Here is an 18273-nt window from a genome sequence, read left to right as displayed (position 1 = left end):
GGGGTCCGAAAAAAAGTGTATATATAATGCTTGACAAATTGTTTACAACTTTTTAATAGCCAAGGTCCGGTCACCGAGGCGTGGGATGGCTGTGGGTTTATATTTTGAAGAAGTGTAATAAAAATGTTACGCGAAAATGTCACCATTAGAGTGTGCAGGGAAAATCCTACCAAATGGCTTCTTTGGCTTTCCATGCTGCTGCCACTGCCACTGCCACTGCCACTGCCACTGCCATCGCCACTGCTGATGCTGATGCGGCACGATGACAACTTTTTATATTTAATTAAAAATAACGATGTTGCAGCCGAGCCGTCAAAGCACTCCATTTCCTTATTAACGGCCGTTCATAATTTCCTCTTGCAGAACTGGCACGCCATCATTAGCAGCTCGCTGGCATCGCTGTTGTTGCTTGGCATCTCGACGCTGATTGCGATTGCCTTGGCCATCCACACGGAGCTGATGCCGAAGAAGTATCTGCAGATTGGCAGCAAGCCGGCGACGCCGACGAAGAGGGAACGGGTGCAGGAGCGTGAAAAGGACCGCGAGCGTGAGCTGGGGAGTCTGAGCAACATCACACAGATACGGGCACAGTCGCCGCCAGCAGCAGTGACGGGGGCCAGCAGTGGGTCCGCCAGACCCCACCGACCGCCACCCAAGACCACGTCCTCCTCCCTTCCACTGCAGGGCGGATCGGCGGGAATACGTGGCGCCATTGGCATCAGTTGGCTGCTGCCGTTGCTCTTTGCCGTGGCTGCCCCCCTAATCTGCAGCATCATTGGCCAATGGCCGCGCCATTGGTGGCTGGAGGTGCTATGGTTGCCGGGAGCTAGCTCAGCGGATGCCAAGACGGATGGCGGAGGAGGAGGAGGTGGTGGAGGATCTGATGAACTAGATGGCGGCTACTATGGAACGCATTCGCTACTGAATGGCGATAATTTACTGCTTGAATCGGAGGCACTGCTGGGCAATGGAAGTAGCGCAACGACAGAGACGTCATCGCCCGATGATGTGGCCACATCGGCGTCATCAATCACAGGCGGACACAGCTACAGCTCCATCTCGTCACAGCAACAGCAGCAGCAGCAGCAGTTGGCCGCCACTTGGAGTTTGGGTCGCAGCAGCTCTACCTCCTTTGCCACTTCCGTTTCCGCGGTGGCTGCGCCTTTAACTTCCGGTCTGGGCGATGCCACTTCAACATCATCATCGTCGTCGTCGTCGTCGTCGCCTTCGCTGAGCTTCCTCCTGTTCGCCTGCATCGATTTGCTCTTCATCCTGCTCTTCTTTGCGCTGTTTGCCATTTTAATGAAGAAACTTTTGTGGTTGCGGCACAAGAATCGCAATGTGCATACGCATCCGTTGGATAAATTCAATCTGGCTTTGCGCAGGCGGTAAGTTAAAAGGCTCTTTTGATGGGGATAAAAAAGGGAAACGGGCAGCCGAAAGAGACCCAGGAAAGTACTTAGTTCTTAATGGTCCTTTGCCCATTTCCAATTTTCCCTGTCCAGGCGGCTAATCTGATAAAAAAAAAACGGAAGCAAAACAAAACAATCGCTCCGATTCCGACTGTGATTCTGATTCTAACTTTGATCCCTTTCTCCATTCTTGCGTATAATTTAATATATTCACACAGCTTTGGATTACTCTACCGGGCTGGAGGGCTGCTGCTGGCCAAGCTCTGCAGCGATGGGTGCTTCATCGTTTATGTTAATTCATCACCGGATACTTTGTGGGCATATCCGTTTGGCATATCGTGCATAATATTGGTAAGTTAGTAGAGGACATTATCCCAACAATTGCAAATCAATTAAAATATATATAGAGACACAGAGAGAGAGAGATGGAGCTCACCTGCCAGGCTGGGATTACGATAACCATTACAGTTTCGAGTTTCGAGGGTCGGATGTTTGATTTAGCTCCAAATCCCATTTGCCGCTCCAATTGACGGGGAAACTATTAGGAACGGATGCCATCAAACATGTTTCCCGCTGATGGCTGTTGCTGATGCTGCTGCTGCCGAGGCTTATGCAAATCCCATTTCGTTTTTATTTCCGACGACTTATTTAAGTTGCATATTTTATCAAAGTGTAAAGCCTGCATATTTTTACACCTGCCGTGCAAATTATGCATGCAAAATCGGCGAAGAAAGCGAGAGTGGGCCGACCCCGAGCTGACTGCATTAACTGCCTGCCTGATCAAAGGGAGAAACTGAGAGAAAGAAGCCTTTTTCCTGTATTTATTTTGCACTTGCCTTTGACACTTGGCCCCGGCAGGCACTTCACTTTCCCCTTACTTCACATCACTTTAGTACACTTCACTTCAGTTCACGATTACACCGGCGTCCCGGTATTGTTGCCATTTTATTCCACTTCTTGTTGATTTGCTGTGCAAATATAATAAGTGCGCTTGACTTATCCACCTTGGCACTTGGAGGGGTTCTCTATATGGAAGGACGGACACCTATTTCATTTTTCCCATCCATCTGATGGGAATTAAAGCGTTTAACGCTCTGCGCACGCCCGGCAATCAGCTCAATCCAATTAAATAAACAATTATCTGCACGGGCGGTGGTGGCTGGTGTATCCTTGCAAAACTAATCACATAATTACACGCACACACTTTGATGTGGGAAGCCGTGAAAGCAACTGAGTGAGTGTGTGTACCACTCGGCGTATACGCAACGCGTGCACAGCACATTCAAATTCAAACACAAACAAATTAGGTCGAGACGCCTCCTCAGATCGCAACCGCAATGTCTACAACCCTCTCGTGCTCAGTTCCTGCTGGTCCGGACTCCGGACTCCAGACTCCAACCTCTACATTCCAGACTCCGGACACCGGACTATTAATGTGCACCAAAATCACTTTGATTGTGTTGGGGGAGGCGTGGACCTGGGCATTAGGCATTGCTCCTCTGTCTGTTTTAGTTGCCATTTAATTATTTAAACACTGGCCAAGTCAGACATTATACAGAGAAAGAAATACAGTCAAGATTGGCCATTAATGTCATTCGATTAGTATTCTAAGGACTCTTGTACTCTAAGTGGTAGAATCCTCAATTACAAGTTTCTAAAGAAGCTTAGAGCTAGCTCCTTCTTAGATTTTATATTATTTAATTAAGGAACCCAGATTCAAATGTGAAAAAATGTGATTAAAACTTATGACATTCCTTACCTTGTTTAAATTTTAGGTTTTCTCCTTATAAAAATTTCCTTATAATTTCCTAAAGCCTATTAAAACTGCTTTCTTTCTCTCTGCATAATCTCTTCAGCTACTTAAACTCGATATCCTTGCTTGAAACATGCTTGACTACAATTAGTACAATTCGAAACAAAGACTCTTCCGCTAATTTCGCAATTAATTCTGTTTCGTAAATCCCTTTCTGGAGCCTGGAATTCGGTGCATGCCGCCCATAAATTCCGCTCATGAAAGAGGACATAATATAGTCGCCATGCCTTATATGGCCCATATTGCTTAGCATCGATTTATGGCCGCCTTTTGGCCATGCATTTAATTTCCTAATCGCTTGGCTTGATTTCACTACGAAAAGGACAGAGAGAGAGTGAGTCCACCTTGACTATAATCGAAGGGGCTTCTCCCATTGCTTAATGACTCAATTTGGGGCATGGACCCATACCGTCGTTGACACACGCATTTTATTAGGGTCAGCCCAGATGGGACCGGACCTGTCCCAGAGTTTATGCGGCAATCATTGCAATGATTCAATCGCCAACATCTCCCATCTGCCAATTTCAGGGCTCGGCCATCCTCATCTGCTTCGTCGTCAAGGCCGAGAGCCAGCTGCGTGGACCGCCCTTCCTCAGCAGCAACGGGAGCAGCCAGAACAGTTCCCTGAAACAGGCCAAATTCAACACGAGCCGGAGCAGCCTGGACGAGAACTACTGCACCACCACGACGACGGCCAATGTCAACAGTCCGCTGAGCTGTAGGTTCCTGCCAAGTCAGCTTCGATTCTCGGTCCAAAATGCCTAATCTGAATCCCTTTCGCCTCATTTCTCCTACAGTCTATACCAATCACGACAAGGAGAAGGAGAACGACTGTGCGGTGTCGCTGTCAATGTCAAGCGCAGCCGTGTCCTCCGCAGCAGCCGTCGGATCCTTGGCCTCGTCAGCCGGCTGCGCTCCGCCCCTGCAGCCGAAGGTGGGCCTGGAGCTGTCCGGAGCACCGGTCTCCTCCGGCGTGCCACTGCCGTTGACAATCATCTCGACAGCGCCTCGCTGCCAGCCGGGCGCTGATGGAGCGGCGGAGACCTTCCTTGGTGACCACCAGCAGCACCAGCCGTTGCCCCTGTCCGTGGCCCCATCGCCGGACACCCGTTGCTGTGCTTTGTTGGGTGGCGGACCCGGTTATGATGCCTACACCATGGGGGTGGGCGTGAATATGGGAGTGAGCGTGGGTGGATTCACAGGAAGCCTGGGCAGGAGAACGTTACACCGGCAGCCGGCACACTACCGAACCGGGCCATGTGGAGAGTTCGTGGGCGTTGAGACGCTCGATATTTTACAGGGCGTGGCAGCGGGTAAGCTTTAATTTAGTGTTAAGAATATAGGAAATCAATTTAAACTCTGACACTCATTCTCATTGTCATTATTAATATCATCGTTATATTATACGTTCAGAACGGGATGAATATACCCACATGGGCCAGCATTAATCATTATATAGAGTCTGATAACATCTCCATCTCTACCTCCCCACAGACAGCATAATCGGAATTCACACCAGTGCCATTATGCCCACGGCCACCAGCACTTCTCATTATGTTCCGCTGCAGCATAATCCCTATGTGGACTTCGTGCCCAGTCCCCTAATCCTGAGCATGCCGGCTCCCCAGTTGCCGCCCCCACCGACCATCAGTGGGAATTTGAGTGGAGCATCCATGCCACCGATGTCCCTGCCCACGCAGACACCCAAGACACAGAAGCGAGTGACCATCTTGGAGCCTACATCGCGCACCACCTTTGACCCCCTGCTGCCTACCATGGTGGCAGCCGTTGTCTCCACATCCACAGTCACTAGCACGGCGACGACCACGGCAGCCACACCCACTCCGACGCAGAGTGGCGGAGGGGGTGGAGCTGGCAATGATGCAACGCTGGATCGCATCACCCTCGATCTGGACTACTTGCTCAACAGGGGGGCCATGGATGCCGCAGATGGAGCCGGAGGAGGAGGAGGAGGAGGGCCATCGGCGCCCACCAGTGATGATGGCCAGCAGAAACAATAGCAATAGCAAGTTGAGAGGCATTTATAGGCCAAAACTGACACTAAGATGCATTTAAGAGGCTTCGTTTTTCTCGTCAAGAGCTGTAAATAAGTGTAAATCAAATTTCAAAACAAAAGAAAACACCTACAGTAGATAACTCTGTGAATATTCAAATAAGATTAATATGAACACCCGGGGCTTTTCGATATGTTATCAGTTGGTTGGGAAAGGCAACATGAGTTTAGGTCTTACGTTAAGTCAGTCTTTTTTTCGATGTCCCAAATAAAGGATTAAGCGTTGGACATCAATCATAACTAAACTCATACAATTAGAAATCAAATTTAACTTAAAGTCATTGCATATTGAAAACCGAATGAAAGAATTTAAACTAACGATAACTTTTTAGCTAGATTTACAAAACGGCCTATTGAGATGAAAACACAATGAACATGATTAATAAATTAATGAGCGAGAAAACACGGCAAGGTGTGACAAAGTTTTTGATTCCATTTAAAGTTTTCCTAGAAATAATGCAAAATTAAGCCCCATTAAGAAACAAAGAATAAAACAGAAAATAAAAAAAAACCTACAAAATACAATAATTGTAAAACTATTAAACATAACACAGGACTATTTCTGGAACAAAACAAATTATACAGATATATATCTTTAAATAAACTCAAGACTCTTGTTAGAAAATCTATGAACAAAACAAGTTTTTGTGTTTTTCTTTAATTGGAGGTTTTAAGGGGAGCGTAAAGATGGGATTAGAAATACTTAGTCCTTCGTTGTCAAGGGGTCCTTTTTGTGGGATTGTTTCTAATAGTGTTGGAATTTCTGGTCATTTGGATGTACTTAGGAGTAAAGCCTGAAGCGTGTTAAGCTTGTGAGTGAGCTTAGAGCCAAGTGAAAGGAAATCACCAGAATTAGGTAAGGAATTTGAGGCATTTGCTCATTATTACTGGCCGTTTAATGTTGAAAAAAATAAATGAACCCTTCTACAATGATGTCAAAATATATGTTACAAAAAATATAAGTTATTTAATTCCTTTACAAGCTTCTAAATAAAAGTGCAATACCCTGCAGGGGTATGCAAACACCACGAAGCAATCATCTCGCTTCTTTAAATATTTGTTTAATTATTAGTTGTATTTTTACTTATTTTATACAAGTTATTGCACAAACCTTTCACTTTCCCGTGTGAACTTAAAAGCTAACCACATGACCCACCAGATACGTAACATTCTCACTGCGGATGGCAAAGAAAAATGGATGGTCGGCTCGGAAGAATTTCTGGCGGGAGGAATTGCTGATCACAATGGGTTTATATTCTGAAACGAGGTCGAGTGTGTGTGAGAGATGTGTGTGTATTTTTAAGGGTTTCGCCGAGACTCGATACCTGTTGCAATTCGTGGCTGTTCGGATCCGGAACCAGATTCATTTAAATTGATGCGCAGCTTCTGGAGAACATCGACCACGGGCAGATTGGCAGCGGGATGCAAATGCTTAAAATTCGCCGATGCCGCGAATATCTCCTCGAAGCCGAGCTGCAAATCAAAACGGTTTTTTAATTACTGGCCACCGGAAATGCATACATACTGGGGGCACTGATTGATACCACTGACCTGCTTTAGGGGCTGCCGCAGACTGCACTCGAAATCGATACTGAATTTGGGCAGCAGCACCTGCACTCCCTCCATCTGCATGCGCTGCTGCACTGCGCCCAAATCCTGGCCACGCAGCTGCTCCACCAGCGTCGCCAGGCCGTCTCTCTGATTGGGCAGGATGAGCAGCATGGACAACTCCTCCGCATGCTCGTACGGCAGCTCAATGGCACGGGCATCCAAGTCCCGCAGCTCCGCAAACTTCACAAACATATCATCATCAAAGAGCATGGCCACCGATTTCGCCTGGTTGCCGCTGTGGAACTCATATAGACCCGTCCGGTAGGCGCTGAAGGGCAGGAACCATTTACTCTGCAGATTCGCCGCCAGCAGGAGTAGGATTTTAGCAGCAGAACTGCTTTCCACCTGAATCTGCTGCCAGCTTCCTCCACCCACTCCGGACAGGATCTGTTCGTTGATATGACGACGCAGCTTCTCCGTCTGCTCCAGGTCAAGGCTTTCGGCTGTGGCATGGAAATAGGTTTGTGCTATCTTCTGAAAATCCTCGGCCACACAAGAGTTATCCTTGGACTGGAGCATCAGTCGGTTTTGCAGCTGTAACCGGGTATCGGCATCACCCGAGATGTTGGCCAATTCCGAGGCATAGAAGTTGGCCATTTTGGCGTTGCTGGGAAAGCGCTCCTTTAGCCGCAGCAACTTCTGCAACTCCTCGGCCGTGGCTCCATCCGAGCCCAGATATAAAAGGGCCAGAGTGGCCTCCAGCAATAGGGGAGATAAGACCAGGTTCTGATCTATGTAACTGGTGGCTATGCTGTGATAGATTTCAGCACTTATTTTGGATTCATAGGGAGCAATGCTCGGAACTGGGTTATTCGCTGCACTCATTCTGTGTATATCGGATCTGTAAGATTAATATTATATTAATTATTTGTAAATATAATTGAATTATGAAATATATACAAATATGTATGCATCAGCATTCCTTAGTTAACACTTCTAAATTAAATCTCCTATTTATTTCTGACACCTTACAACAACAAAAATTACATAGATTTTCCGCCTTTGTCCATCACAGCCAGTGTAGTATAAATTGTAATTAATATTATAGTGGCATGCTTTTATCGCTTCCACATGGTTGATCTATCAAAAAGTACTTGTTTAGCATAAAAATGCCCTTCGGCATAATGCAAAACACATGTGTGCCAGCGTTTTATGGGCAAGTAAAGTAAACTTTTGCAAATGTACAATATATTAGTAGCCTCCAACCGAAATGCTTTAAAGACCAAACTAAAGCAAAAGAAAATATAGTTTGAAAATTATAGCCATTAGATACATTAAATTCTATTTAAATTCACCTTGGCCCTTGAAGTGCATTTTGTAATGAAAATGTGAATTGTTGTCTTCCATTTCATTTCATTTCGAGAGCGAGTGAACGAACAAAAACACACACCAAACATGAACAACACACACACTCTGTGTGTGTTGTGTGCACACACAAAAGAAACGCCTTGAATAAATAAAATGAACAAGAGAGCAACACTAGGCCAAACTTGACACTATTTTCGGCAAGTAAACAAAGCGGAAACGCCGAGGCGGAAAACTTTGTGACAGTGCTGCGGCTATATATTTGCGGCAACTTTTAATTTCACGCGAATTTCGGGTGCCGTCTCCGTTCGGTTGTGGCCACCACCCACGCCCACTCCCAGTCCCACCCACTCTACCCACCCTCTATATAGCTTCCCGATCCGGTGGTGCTGCAGCTCTGCATGCCGATTTCTATGCGACGCGCACACTTGCACACTTAATTGCCACATCAACAAACAAAATGCGCCCCCAACCCGAAAACTGGAGAATAAAACGGAACGAAAAGCCGTTTTCCGCTTCAAAATCAAGCGAACCACTACTATGGATACACAGGAAGAAAAAGTACTTCAGTACTGCAACTAGAAAGACATGTATATCATACAGACTTGTTCACTAGATAAGCCAGAAAGCGAAAATCTTTCAAATTTCCTTCTCCATTTAATCATGATTAATACTTATTTCCAAAGATATTTTGAATTTTTTCAGAGATATATAAAATAAATTGAAAATTTTCATATTATTTACCACTTCCAGCTTTTTAAAAATTAGAAAAACCACTTAAATAGCAGTGTACATCCAGTGTATCTAATAGATATATATATTTTTTATGGTTGTACCCCCACTGTCGCTATAAAGTAGCGATGCTCTAGTGCTAGATGTTTATTGTTTATTTTTGGTGTGCCAATTTTTGCTGTTGCTTTTTTCCCCAAACGAAATTAACTACATCATGAGTTTTGTCAAAAGTGCTTCGGCGCGGGTTTAGTTTTCGATTTTTAGTCTTGTATTTTTTTGAGTTTTTCACTGCAATGGAATGGCATATGGTGTAAATCCTCTCTGGATTTTCAATGAAGCGTGTATGAGATCACAGAATCGTTTTCCAAGTGGCATCATCGCACACCAATAGTTTGTTGTGAAAATTTTGAAAAAACAAAAAAACCTACTGCACCGGATGGGAGTGGTGAGCACTGTCTTTCGATATTATTTGGTACTTAAAAGAATACTTGGTATACACTCTCTTTACCTTTGGCTACAATCACAATTAATGCAAGGCGAATAAATAAAGTTCGGATAACAATTATATAAAGTTTGTTGCCTTTAGAGAGATTCACGCCCGCACGCAGCTTCGGACGAAATTCGACTAAACGCTCGCCGCTCGGCTAAATTAGAAGAACACAGAAGGAAACCAATTAAATTTGCCCGTCTCATCGATGACGACACTTGGGCAACGGAGGCGAAAAGCTCTCCGTCCGGCCACAATTCGACGGTCTAATTTTCGGCAACTACTTTTCCGATGCTAAATTTTTAATCTATTTTTATAATTTGTTTGCCGTGATGGCGCTGCTGCCTGCATCCGATGTGAATGGAGAGCGATGTGTTTATATCGGAGCGTGGATGAGATGCTACTGCCGCTCCGGCACCCTTTTCTATTGAATGAGTTGTGCTGGGGGGATCGTTGTCCGTTGCTGCTTAATCGTTTTATCTAATCTGAAACATTTGGGATTGGGGCCGCTGCTGGTGTCCACACTTCTGCTGCTGGTACTTGTGTGCCTGCGGAAGATAGCTCTTAATCTTCCGATGCCGACACCGAACTGATCCGCTTACCGCCGCCACACGCTGCAATTTTAAACACACACAAAAAACATGGATTAACTACAGCACAACTTTTTGTGCAAAAGTTTACTCACCGAAATGAAGGGTAGCTTTTAATCTCCCAAGGCTGCCTCTGCAGCATTCTATTTATTTTCATTTCGCCGCCAGCGTATTCATTCCTACTTAATGCCCAAAAATATGCTAAGAATAAGCTGCTTTTTCGACCATTTCATTAAAATTTTAAAGAAAGAGCGAACCATGCAAGTATAATCATTCAAACAATTCAATATTTATTAACTTGGAATACAAATTCATAAATTGGGATGGAGACACTGGTTTGCATGTATGGGGTTTCGAGTGATTGTTGTAATGCTTGCGATAGGGGATTAAAAGCATATCGTGTTTACATAAATAAATACTAACAGCCTAAAAATGTTTTGAAAGTGAGTTCGTAAAAAAGCCCAGCACGCACACATACAGGCGGCGGTGGCCATGGCATACGGATTCTGGATAGCAACCTGGTCAGCACAGCTGTCCTGGAGATTGCAGCGGTGGAAAGCCAAGAGATCCGTTCTACCAGGCATCGCCGGAAATTTATCACACGCGGTTATGGAGTTTTAAGAGACAATGTTGGTAATGATTTAAGAGAAACGAAAATTAGTGTATGGCATTATCTTCTGCCTGCCCGAATCGAATATCATGCCTCCTAGTGATTTGGGAATGTATGGGTTTGTTGTGCAATGGCATTGCTAATGGCAATTAGATTAATGTGTGAGCGCGGTCGCAGCTCAAAGGAAACTGGGCGTCTTATGTACTAAGTGTATGCGGCGAAAAGATTTTTTTGGGTTAGTCTAGAAAGTGTAGCCCCCTTCGGGTGCCTTGGGTTGAGTGGCATTGAACTCGAGGGCTCCGTTGACCTCCTGTGGGGCCAGCTCCTGCTCGGCCTCATCTTCTCCGGTACTGAAGTATGTGTCGATGATGGCGTAGGCCTTTTTGTAGACCTCTTCGTTTTCGTGTTGCTGCAGCGTTTCCAGCTTGTCCAGGCCGCCCATCTCCTCGACCATCAGGCAGAGGTTCTCGGTGCCGCCCAACTTCTCGGCGAGGGCGAAAAGATTCGACAGTCCAGTCTGCACCACCTTGATGGTGCGCGGATCCTTGGCTTCCAGCAGATCAATAAATGGCTTGAGGATTTTGTACTTTTCAATCAAATCGACGATCTGCTCCGGCGTGCCAGAGGTTGTGGTATTTGTCACCGCCCAGGCAGCCTCCTTTTGGGCCTTGAAGTCGCCCTTCTCCAGCACGTTGCGGAGCTGCTGGAAAATGCCAGCCTGAATCACGGCCTGGATCTGCTTCTGATTACCTGCCGTTATGTTGCTGACTGTCCAGGCAGCCTCCTTAACAATGTTGCTCTTGCTGTGCTGCAGGAGGTATCCCAGCCTGGGCAGTCCCCCAGAGGCAATTACTACATCAGTCTAGGCAAAGCGAAATAAATAAGATTAGGAATTGCAATCCTGAAGGAACAGCTCTTTTAGTTTCCTTACCTGTTGATCCGTTCCAGTCACTATATTACCTACGCTGCGCAGTGCAGGCACGATGATGCTTGGCTCGTCCATTTGTAGGAGCTTGACCAGGCGTGGCACGGCGTCCGAATCGACCACAGCCTGGATCTTGCTGTTGTCATCGTCCGTCACATAGGACAGGGCCCAGCAGGCATCGGCCAGTACCTGAATGTCCTGGCTTTGCAGCAATTGTGATAGGACTGGCAGAAGACGTTTCACCTGCTCGAACGGCGGCGAGGGATTCTTGTTACGGCACAGATTGGACATAAGCCAGACGATGTTGCGCAGAAATGAGAGCGGCGTCTCGTTATTGATTAACGGCAAGATGCCGTCGATGACGTTGTGATGGATGACAATATCGCGAGCTGCTGCTCCATCGCCGGCAATGTTGCCCAAGGCCCAAACGGCCTGCTCGGCCAGATTAATGGACTGAGACTGTAGCAGGGCCACGAAATGCGGCACGGCATTGTGCTCGATGACGCAACGCGTCTGATCGGAGGTACCAGAGGCGATATTGGTCAAAGCCCAGGCCGCCTCAAACTGCAGCATGGTGCTGGAGAAGGCAGGGAGGAATCAGTAGTGCCTTCCAGACGGACTTCCCTCAAAACCCATTCTACTCACTTGTTGGCGTTCTGTAGAAAGCGAATGCAAATGGGCACGATGCCATGGCCGATCATCAGGTCAATGGGTGGATTACGCTCCCGGCTCAACATTTTGCGTGCCGACTGCATGCCGATGAACTGGCGCTCCGGATCCTCGCTGTTCATGGCAGCAACGATCTCATCGACAGATAGCTGCACCGGCGACTGGCCATTGAGCTCCTTTAGCGGCGAGGTAAGATCTTCATCGTTGATGTTCCGGCGCTTGAACATCTGGTCCTCCTTCTTTGACTTGCGCAACTCGATGGTCACCTCATGGCGGCGCATGCGCGAGTCCTACGTTAAATTGAGGTTAGATCCGCGAAACGGGAATCCCAACGAGATGGACCCTTACCTGGGTGTTGATGGAGTTGGCTTTGTAGGAGCCCTGACGCGAGTTCGAATCTGCCTTACTCATTTTAACGATTTTTGTGTAGTTTCCTTCTTAATTGTTAATTTTGTGTACTTCTATTTTTTAGTTTTTCTGCTACGATGACAAGTTGTCAACTGAAAAATAATTTGTAGAAATGTGTTAGCAAAGGAGAAGCAGAAAAGCAGAGAAGAGGAAGGGCTGATTTTTTGGTTCCCTTTTCACTTATTTTCTTATCCTCATTCTCTTCTTCGCCAGAGCGTACCGGCAACAACAAAGCAACAGCTGCAATAGGCGCCATTTGTAGCATCGCAAGGTGCGAAGGATGGTAAGAAAGAGCAGAAACAAAGAGAAAAGAAGGAAGAGAAAAGAAGCGAAACAAGGGTAGGTATGAGAAAAGGTGCGGAAAGGGAGGGAGAAGCAGCGAATCGAAGAACTGCTAACGGCGGAAAGACAAAAGGGGACTCTCGTAGGGACACACAAACACATACAAACGAATTTACTTACCTTCACGTGCCCTGTATGCGTGAGCTGGCTTTTGGGCTCTGTTAAAATAAATTAACTACACAGAAAATTTTGACGAAATTTCACATTCACTTTTTTGTGTTAACTCATTGAAAGCCGGCAAACTTGTGACAAAACGAAAGCACGACCGAACACAAAGCGAGGCGAAATTGGTTTCAATGCTTACTTGATCACCGTTTCATTTGAAAATCAAGCCCTTTCTGGAATTGGTGCTGCCAACTTGTTTCTTTTTTAAGCTTAAAAAGCTTTTAAAAAGAAGCTAAAAAAAGACAAGATGTGATTAGTGGTATTACAACAATATCTAGACTATTCACTTATAGTTTTCATTGCTTTAAGTTATATAAATAAATTGAAATAATTCTTTGGTGGTTAAATTTTAAGCTTAATCTCTACATTCCACACGATTTCAGAAAACGATGTAACTTGAGGACAAATTCATATCATTTTCACTCTACTAATGTAGCACATTGTAGAGTAATTAGGAGAAGGATCCCAAAGTATAAATAATATGTTATTAAAAGAATAAAATTACTTTAAATGAATATAATTATTTCCACTAAGCGCTATTCAACATTTTTTAGAATCGGTAGATCTCATCGCAAATATATATGCTGGCATGCGCCGATAACGATAAATAATACTAAATGTAATCATTTTATATATTAAAAATACAAAAATATAAAACTAATTCTAAAACAAAATACCTAAAATAAATAAATAATTGTGTTATTTATTTGTTAAAAATAATAAAAATTCAGTATTTATTTATAATAATAAACAATGATACATTTTTTCTGAGATCGAAGGTATAGTAGATCGCTGCCAGCAGCTGATTTAACGGATGTGGAGTGTGGACCCTATTTTATTTCATACAATCCACACCGTGCACATTCAGCGCTGGCTGAATCTGCAAAGTAACTTTAACGGTTGCCGGAAATTCAAATTTGAATTTAGCAGCTCATAAATATCTTGGCATTTAAATAAGAAAATTATTATATATAAAATTAAAAAAAGCAATTATTGTTTGGGACTTAATTAAGGTAAAGTAACTTTTTCATTTATTAACAAAAAGAGCGGATTCCAACTTTAAAAATATTTATTATTTATACTTTGTTTTAATAAGATATAACCAACAAAAAGTGAATCTCTTATATAGGTTTAAAATCAATGAACCCACTAAATATTTACTAGATAATGCTATTTATTTAAAAGTGGACAGTAATTACCTCAATATTTAAATCCCAACATTTATTACAGACAAATTGCATTGCATTAGTAAAAACTGATATTTAATTAGGATTTTTTGAATCGCCTCGCGGTTATTATTATTTTAAAGTCAGTAAAATAAGCGACAAACATTTTACACAGGATTCCCCCTTTTCAACTTAAATAAATTGCGTATCATGGAACTAATGCTATTAAATCTCTCGTTTATCAATAATAATGCAATAAATGCAAACAAATGCCGCATTAATGCCCATTTAACTCTACTGTATTTATGTATGTGAATACAATAAAAAACAAACATTTTTTTAAACGCAATTATTACTCAGAAGCGCTTTAACTTCGGTGCCTGCTTTTTGTGGCTAACATTTTGTTAATTTTTTTTCTCTAGTTTACTTGATGATAAATTCGACTTAATCTGTTACTAAGATTAACGGAAATCAATTAATTTAATTGTGTGATAATGATAAAAAAAACTACCAGGCTGTCAATTATAAAGAGGAAATAATTTACTAGCTTTTAAGCTTGTCCAATATTCATCTATTAATTACTTTAAATGTTAATTATACTATACTATATACTATTATACTTGCAACACAGTGAAGAGATTTCAATCCCTTATACTTTCATTTTTTCATCAGTAACAGAAACAAATTGTAACAACTTTTTCCAAAAATTTTAAATGTGGTAACCACTCATTCCAGAAATCTATTTTTGTCTTTTATAAATTCCTAATGCAGTTTTATTAGACTAACAAATAATTTACCTACAGGAAAGTTTATTTTAAACTAATTTGAAGAGTGAACATCTATTTTAAGTTTTTAGTAGCTTACCAAAATTATTTAACAACAAAAACGTGTCCAGAAACTCAAATTATAGTTGACAATTTTAATATTTATTTTCGTAATTCGTTTAACAGTATTTCCAGTGACAACGCAATCTAAGCCGACTTCTTGGTCTCCTCAGTAACTGGAGCTGCGGTGGTGGAGGTGGTGCTGCTGGACTCTGGAGCGGATCGAGCCTCGACCACATCGGAGTCATCGCTGTCGGGGGCGGGAGAAGGGGAGAAGGGCGGGAACTGCTGATCCTGGGGATACGTCTGCTGCTGCTGCTGCTGCTCCTGCTGCTGCTGCTCCTCGTTGTAGTCAATGGGCGTGGGTTCCAGCTCTGGCGGAGTGGCCACAGGAGCCTCCACAACCTCACCCTGCTGCTCAGCCCCTGGCTGCACTTGCTGCACCTGCTGCGGGGCAAACACCTGCTGGTGGGGATAGTAAATGGGAGATTGGAACGAGGCAACTGGAGCAGGAGCAGCCACGGTCACGGGAGCAGGAGCAGCCACGGCCACGGGAGCAGGGGCAGCCACAGCTACAGGAGCAGCCACAGCCACAGGAGTGGCCAGAGCTCGGGCAGCCACCACAGGCTCTCGCTGGACCACAGCGTTGAATCCATTGATATCGTCGGCAGTGTAGGTCACGGTGCGCTTGTAGCCATCGGCATCGAGGACGGAATAGGAGCCCACCACATTACCGCCGTCACGGGTCTCCACCTGGCTCTTGATATCTCCGGTGATGCTATCGTGGACGCCATAGGAGAAGTCATAGCGCGGCGAGGACTCGTACTCGACCTGCTTCAGGACAGGAGCTGCAACAGCTACGGGAGCCACAGGTGCCACAGTCTTCACCACTGGCACGGGCAGAGGAGCAGCCACTGCTGCCTTAACAAACGGGGAGGGCACAGCATAGGCCTTAGTATACAAAGGAGCTGCGGCCGGGATCACCGTCTTGGTTAGCACCGGTGCCACCTGATGGTACACAGCCGGAGCATGAGCCACTGGGGCGGCATGGTAGACAGCAGGAGCCTGATAGGTGGCGTAGGCTGGATGGTAGCCAGCGTACGTGGCCGCAAAACCAGCGTGACAGGATCCAGCAATGGCCAGGATGAGGGCGGCGCCAGTTAGAAACTGTGTGGGGGGCAAAGGATAAGAGAACGCTTTCAAGCCAATTGTCAATTCCTAATTGAAGCCACTTCAGCAGCAGCTCCTCCGTCACGCTGTCGCAGGCAATTAGTTTTGAGCACAGGAAATCAGTTTAACTCAAGGGAAGTCATTGTAACTCGAAGTGGAACTAAGTGGCAAATTTGTTAGTTAGCTTTTCCGGAAGTTTGCTTTTTTCACTCATTATTCATTTTATTTTTAAGAGATAACATATTACTTTAAGTTTTTAATATTCATATGAATTGGCTAATAACTATTTGGCTTTCTAAATCGCACTCGATTTATATGTATTTCCATATTTGTTGTTTATTAAACAGCAACATTAAATAAATGCAAGTTTGTTATTAAAAACAAAAGGAAAAGTGTAAAATAACTGAAATTCAGAGCCAACACATTCCTGTGTAAGAATGCCAGGTACTATGAGTTGAAATAGAAAACAAATTTAATGAAAATACATGAAATATTTCTATGATTTAAATACAAATATAGTTGCCATAAATAGTTGCCATAAATAATTGCTTAATACTTTTAAAAGCTATAGAAATCAGTCTGAAAATTAACCTATTTCAAAATAAAAATACCTCTAACAATGCTTTCAATTTGAGTTGTAAAATTTCAACTTACTTTGCCTGCCATTGTTAAAGTGGGAATCACTTCCTTTGCACTTGAATTGCTCGAGGACGAAGTGGTGGCACGTGCCGCACAGGAAGCACTGACTGCGATTGACGATTGACGATTGAGAAGTATATCCGCTTGGACTGGACTCCGGCAGTGGGCGTCCTCGACTCTGGAGCGACGTTGGGCTAATGATGGCGACCACTCCCGGCGCACGTCACTTTATATGGCGAGGCGTCAGAATTGGCCGCTCCAGAAGTGGCGCCCTGAAATGAGATCCGAAGAGCAAACCGGTACCAAGTACACAATGCTATCTCAGAGGTTGACAATTTGACAATTGCGGGCCAAAAACTGGTTTTCTTTCGGGTAATTTGTCTTCTTGTCTACGGGTTTCTCCTCTCGTTTTGGTTACGGTTTCGGTTTCGGTTTAGATTTCGATGTCAAGTTCAACGGAGTGTCGATGCTTCCTTGTAGGCCTACCTATCGTGTTGGCATTGCCATTGCCCGTAATTAATTGCGATTTGAGCGCCGTTCAATTAACTTCTCAATTGTCAACTCAGCACCTTGCGGGCATTACATCACGGCTGGAGTACCATCCACTTCAAAACACAAAACCCTCTGTATTTCTTGGCAAACATGCGCGCCGATGGAGCGCAAAATTTGCTGCCACCCAGGTGCCAATTTCACCTTCTACTCCAACTCCTGGTGATCACCCTAATCCCACTCCTGCTTCGACGAAGATATACACGTGAAGCACTCAAAGGAACTAGAGCCTTGAAACCGATAAAAATATACAATTATATGCCCTTAAAATAAGGATTAGGATTCCATTTCAAAAACAAATACATTTAGAAAATCTTATCTTTCATTAAGTTTTCTAACTTCTTTATATTTTTGAGGAAATTAGTTTTAATTTGTCCATTTCTTTATATACATAATTAACAAAAAATATATATTTTACATATTAATAAGTCCTTTAAATATTATGTTTGAATATCTTATAAAAACTAGTTCAATTCTGTCGTAAGTCTTACTGAAAAATTATCATATTCATAAATAAAATGTTAAATATCCCTTAATTTTTACCAGATAAATTTCTTATATTTAATAAGTTTTTGTACTTTTTTCCCTTAGCATAAATTGTATAATTTAGAACTACTTTTATTAAGAAAATTCAGGACAGTCTCAAAGGAATTGTCAGTATATGAAAATACAAGATTAAAAGACCTTTTAAACCCTAATAAAATACTTTAATCTATATCTTCCTTCCCTTTAAACCCTAATAAAACACTTTAATCTATATCTCCCTTAAATGAATTTAACTT

The 18273-nt window shown here is 43.8% G+C and overlaps 4 protein-coding genes across 7 annotated transcripts in view; 1 reads left to right on the top strand and 3 right to left on the bottom strand.

The window, feature by feature from the left end:
- Nucleotides 1-5937, top strand: part of LOC110187369 (uncharacterized) — a 138052-nt gene extending 132115 nt beyond the window's left edge. For all 3 annotated transcript variants that reach the window (XM_086832565.1, XM_086832563.1, XM_086832564.1), the window contains 5 exons: nt 364-1388; nt 1631-1763; nt 3754-3943; nt 4023-4538; nt 4720-5937. In XM_086832565.1, coding sequence (XP_086688691.1) covers nt 364-1388; nt 1631-1763; nt 3754-3943; nt 4023-4538; nt 4720-5246 — 2391 coding nt within the window. In that variant the 3' untranslated portion in view covers nt 5247-5937. The remainder of the gene's footprint in view (nt 1-363; nt 1389-1630; nt 1764-3753; nt 3944-4022; nt 4539-4719) is intronic.
- Nucleotides 5938-6345: 408 nt separating this feature from the next.
- Nucleotides 6346-10027, bottom strand: Spn31A (Serpin 31A). 2 transcript variants are annotated; one of them, XM_086832568.1, is made up of 5 exons: nt 8206-8492; nt 7811-8137; nt 6851-7751; nt 6625-6772; nt 6346-6556 (listed from the first exon to the last, which is right to left on the bottom strand). In XM_086832568.1, exons 2-5 carry the CDS (start codon nt 7828-7830, stop codon nt 6432-6434), a joined length of 1194 nt encoding a protein of 397 aa, XP_086688694.1. In that variant the 5' UTR covers nt 7831-8137; nt 8206-8492; the 3' UTR covers nt 6346-6431. The 2 variants fall into 2 exon arrangements, with proteins under 2 accessions (XP_086688694.1, XP_020812405.2); XM_020956746.2 differs by lacking the exons at nt 7811-8137; nt 8206-8492 and adding an exon at nt 9456-10027.
- A 262-nt stretch (nt 10028-10289) lies between these two features.
- Nucleotides 10290-15277, bottom strand: Pen (karyopherin subunit alpha). Its single transcript, XM_020956731.2, has 6 exons — nt 15174-15277; nt 13099-13375; nt 12577-12728; nt 12205-12518; nt 11566-12136; nt 10290-11496 (listed from the first exon to the last, which is right to left on the bottom strand). Exons 3-6 carry the CDS (start codon nt 12637-12639, stop codon nt 10876-10878), a joined length of 1569 nt encoding a protein of 522 aa, XP_020812390.1. The 5' UTR covers nt 12640-12728; nt 13099-13375; nt 15174-15277; the 3' UTR covers nt 10290-10875.
- Nucleotides 15214-17251, bottom strand: Cpr31A (Cuticular protein 31A). Its single transcript, XM_020956732.2, has 2 exons — nt 16958-17251; nt 15214-16300 (listed from the first exon to the last, which is right to left on the bottom strand). Exons 1-2 carry the CDS (start codon nt 16967-16969, stop codon nt 15281-15283), a joined length of 1032 nt encoding a protein of 343 aa, XP_020812391.2. The 5' UTR covers nt 16970-17251; the 3' UTR covers nt 15214-15280.
- Nucleotides 17252-18273: the final 1022 nt, after the last annotated feature.

The sequence above is a fragment of the Drosophila serrata genome, unplaced genomic scaffold (assembly GCF_035046125.1).
Source record: "Drosophila serrata isolate PLE 108 unplaced genomic scaffold, ASM3504612v1 contig_249, whole genome shotgun sequence".
NCBI lineage: Eukaryota > Metazoa > Arthropoda > Insecta > Diptera > Drosophilidae > Drosophila > Drosophila serrata.
Note: the sequence above shows the minus strand (reverse complement) of the source record. Positions and strands in the feature narration are given on the sequence as shown.

Coding starts and splice junctions, on each gene's coding strand:
- Spn31A (XM_086832568.1), bottom strand. CDS start 7,830: ATGCTGATGCATACATATTT. Junction 6,773..6,850: donor TGCGGCAGCCCCTAAAGCAG/GTCAGTGGTATC, acceptor TTTGATTTGCAG/CTCGGCTTCGAGGAGATATT. Junction 6,557..6,624: donor ACAGCCACGAATTGCAACAG/GTATCGAGTCTC, acceptor ACCTCGTTTCAG/AATATAAACCCATTGTGATC.
- Pen (XM_020956731.2), bottom strand. CDS start 12,639: ATGAGTAAGGCAGATTCGAACTCGCGTCAGGGCTCCTACAAAGCCAAC. Junction 12,137..12,204: donor TTTCTACAGAACGCCAACAA/GTGAGTAGAATG, acceptor TGCCTTCTCCAG/CACCATGCTGCAGTTTGAGG. Junction 11,497..11,565: donor TGACTGGAACGGATCAACAG/GTAAGGAAACTA, acceptor CGCTTTGCCTAG/ACTGATGTAGTAATTGCCTC.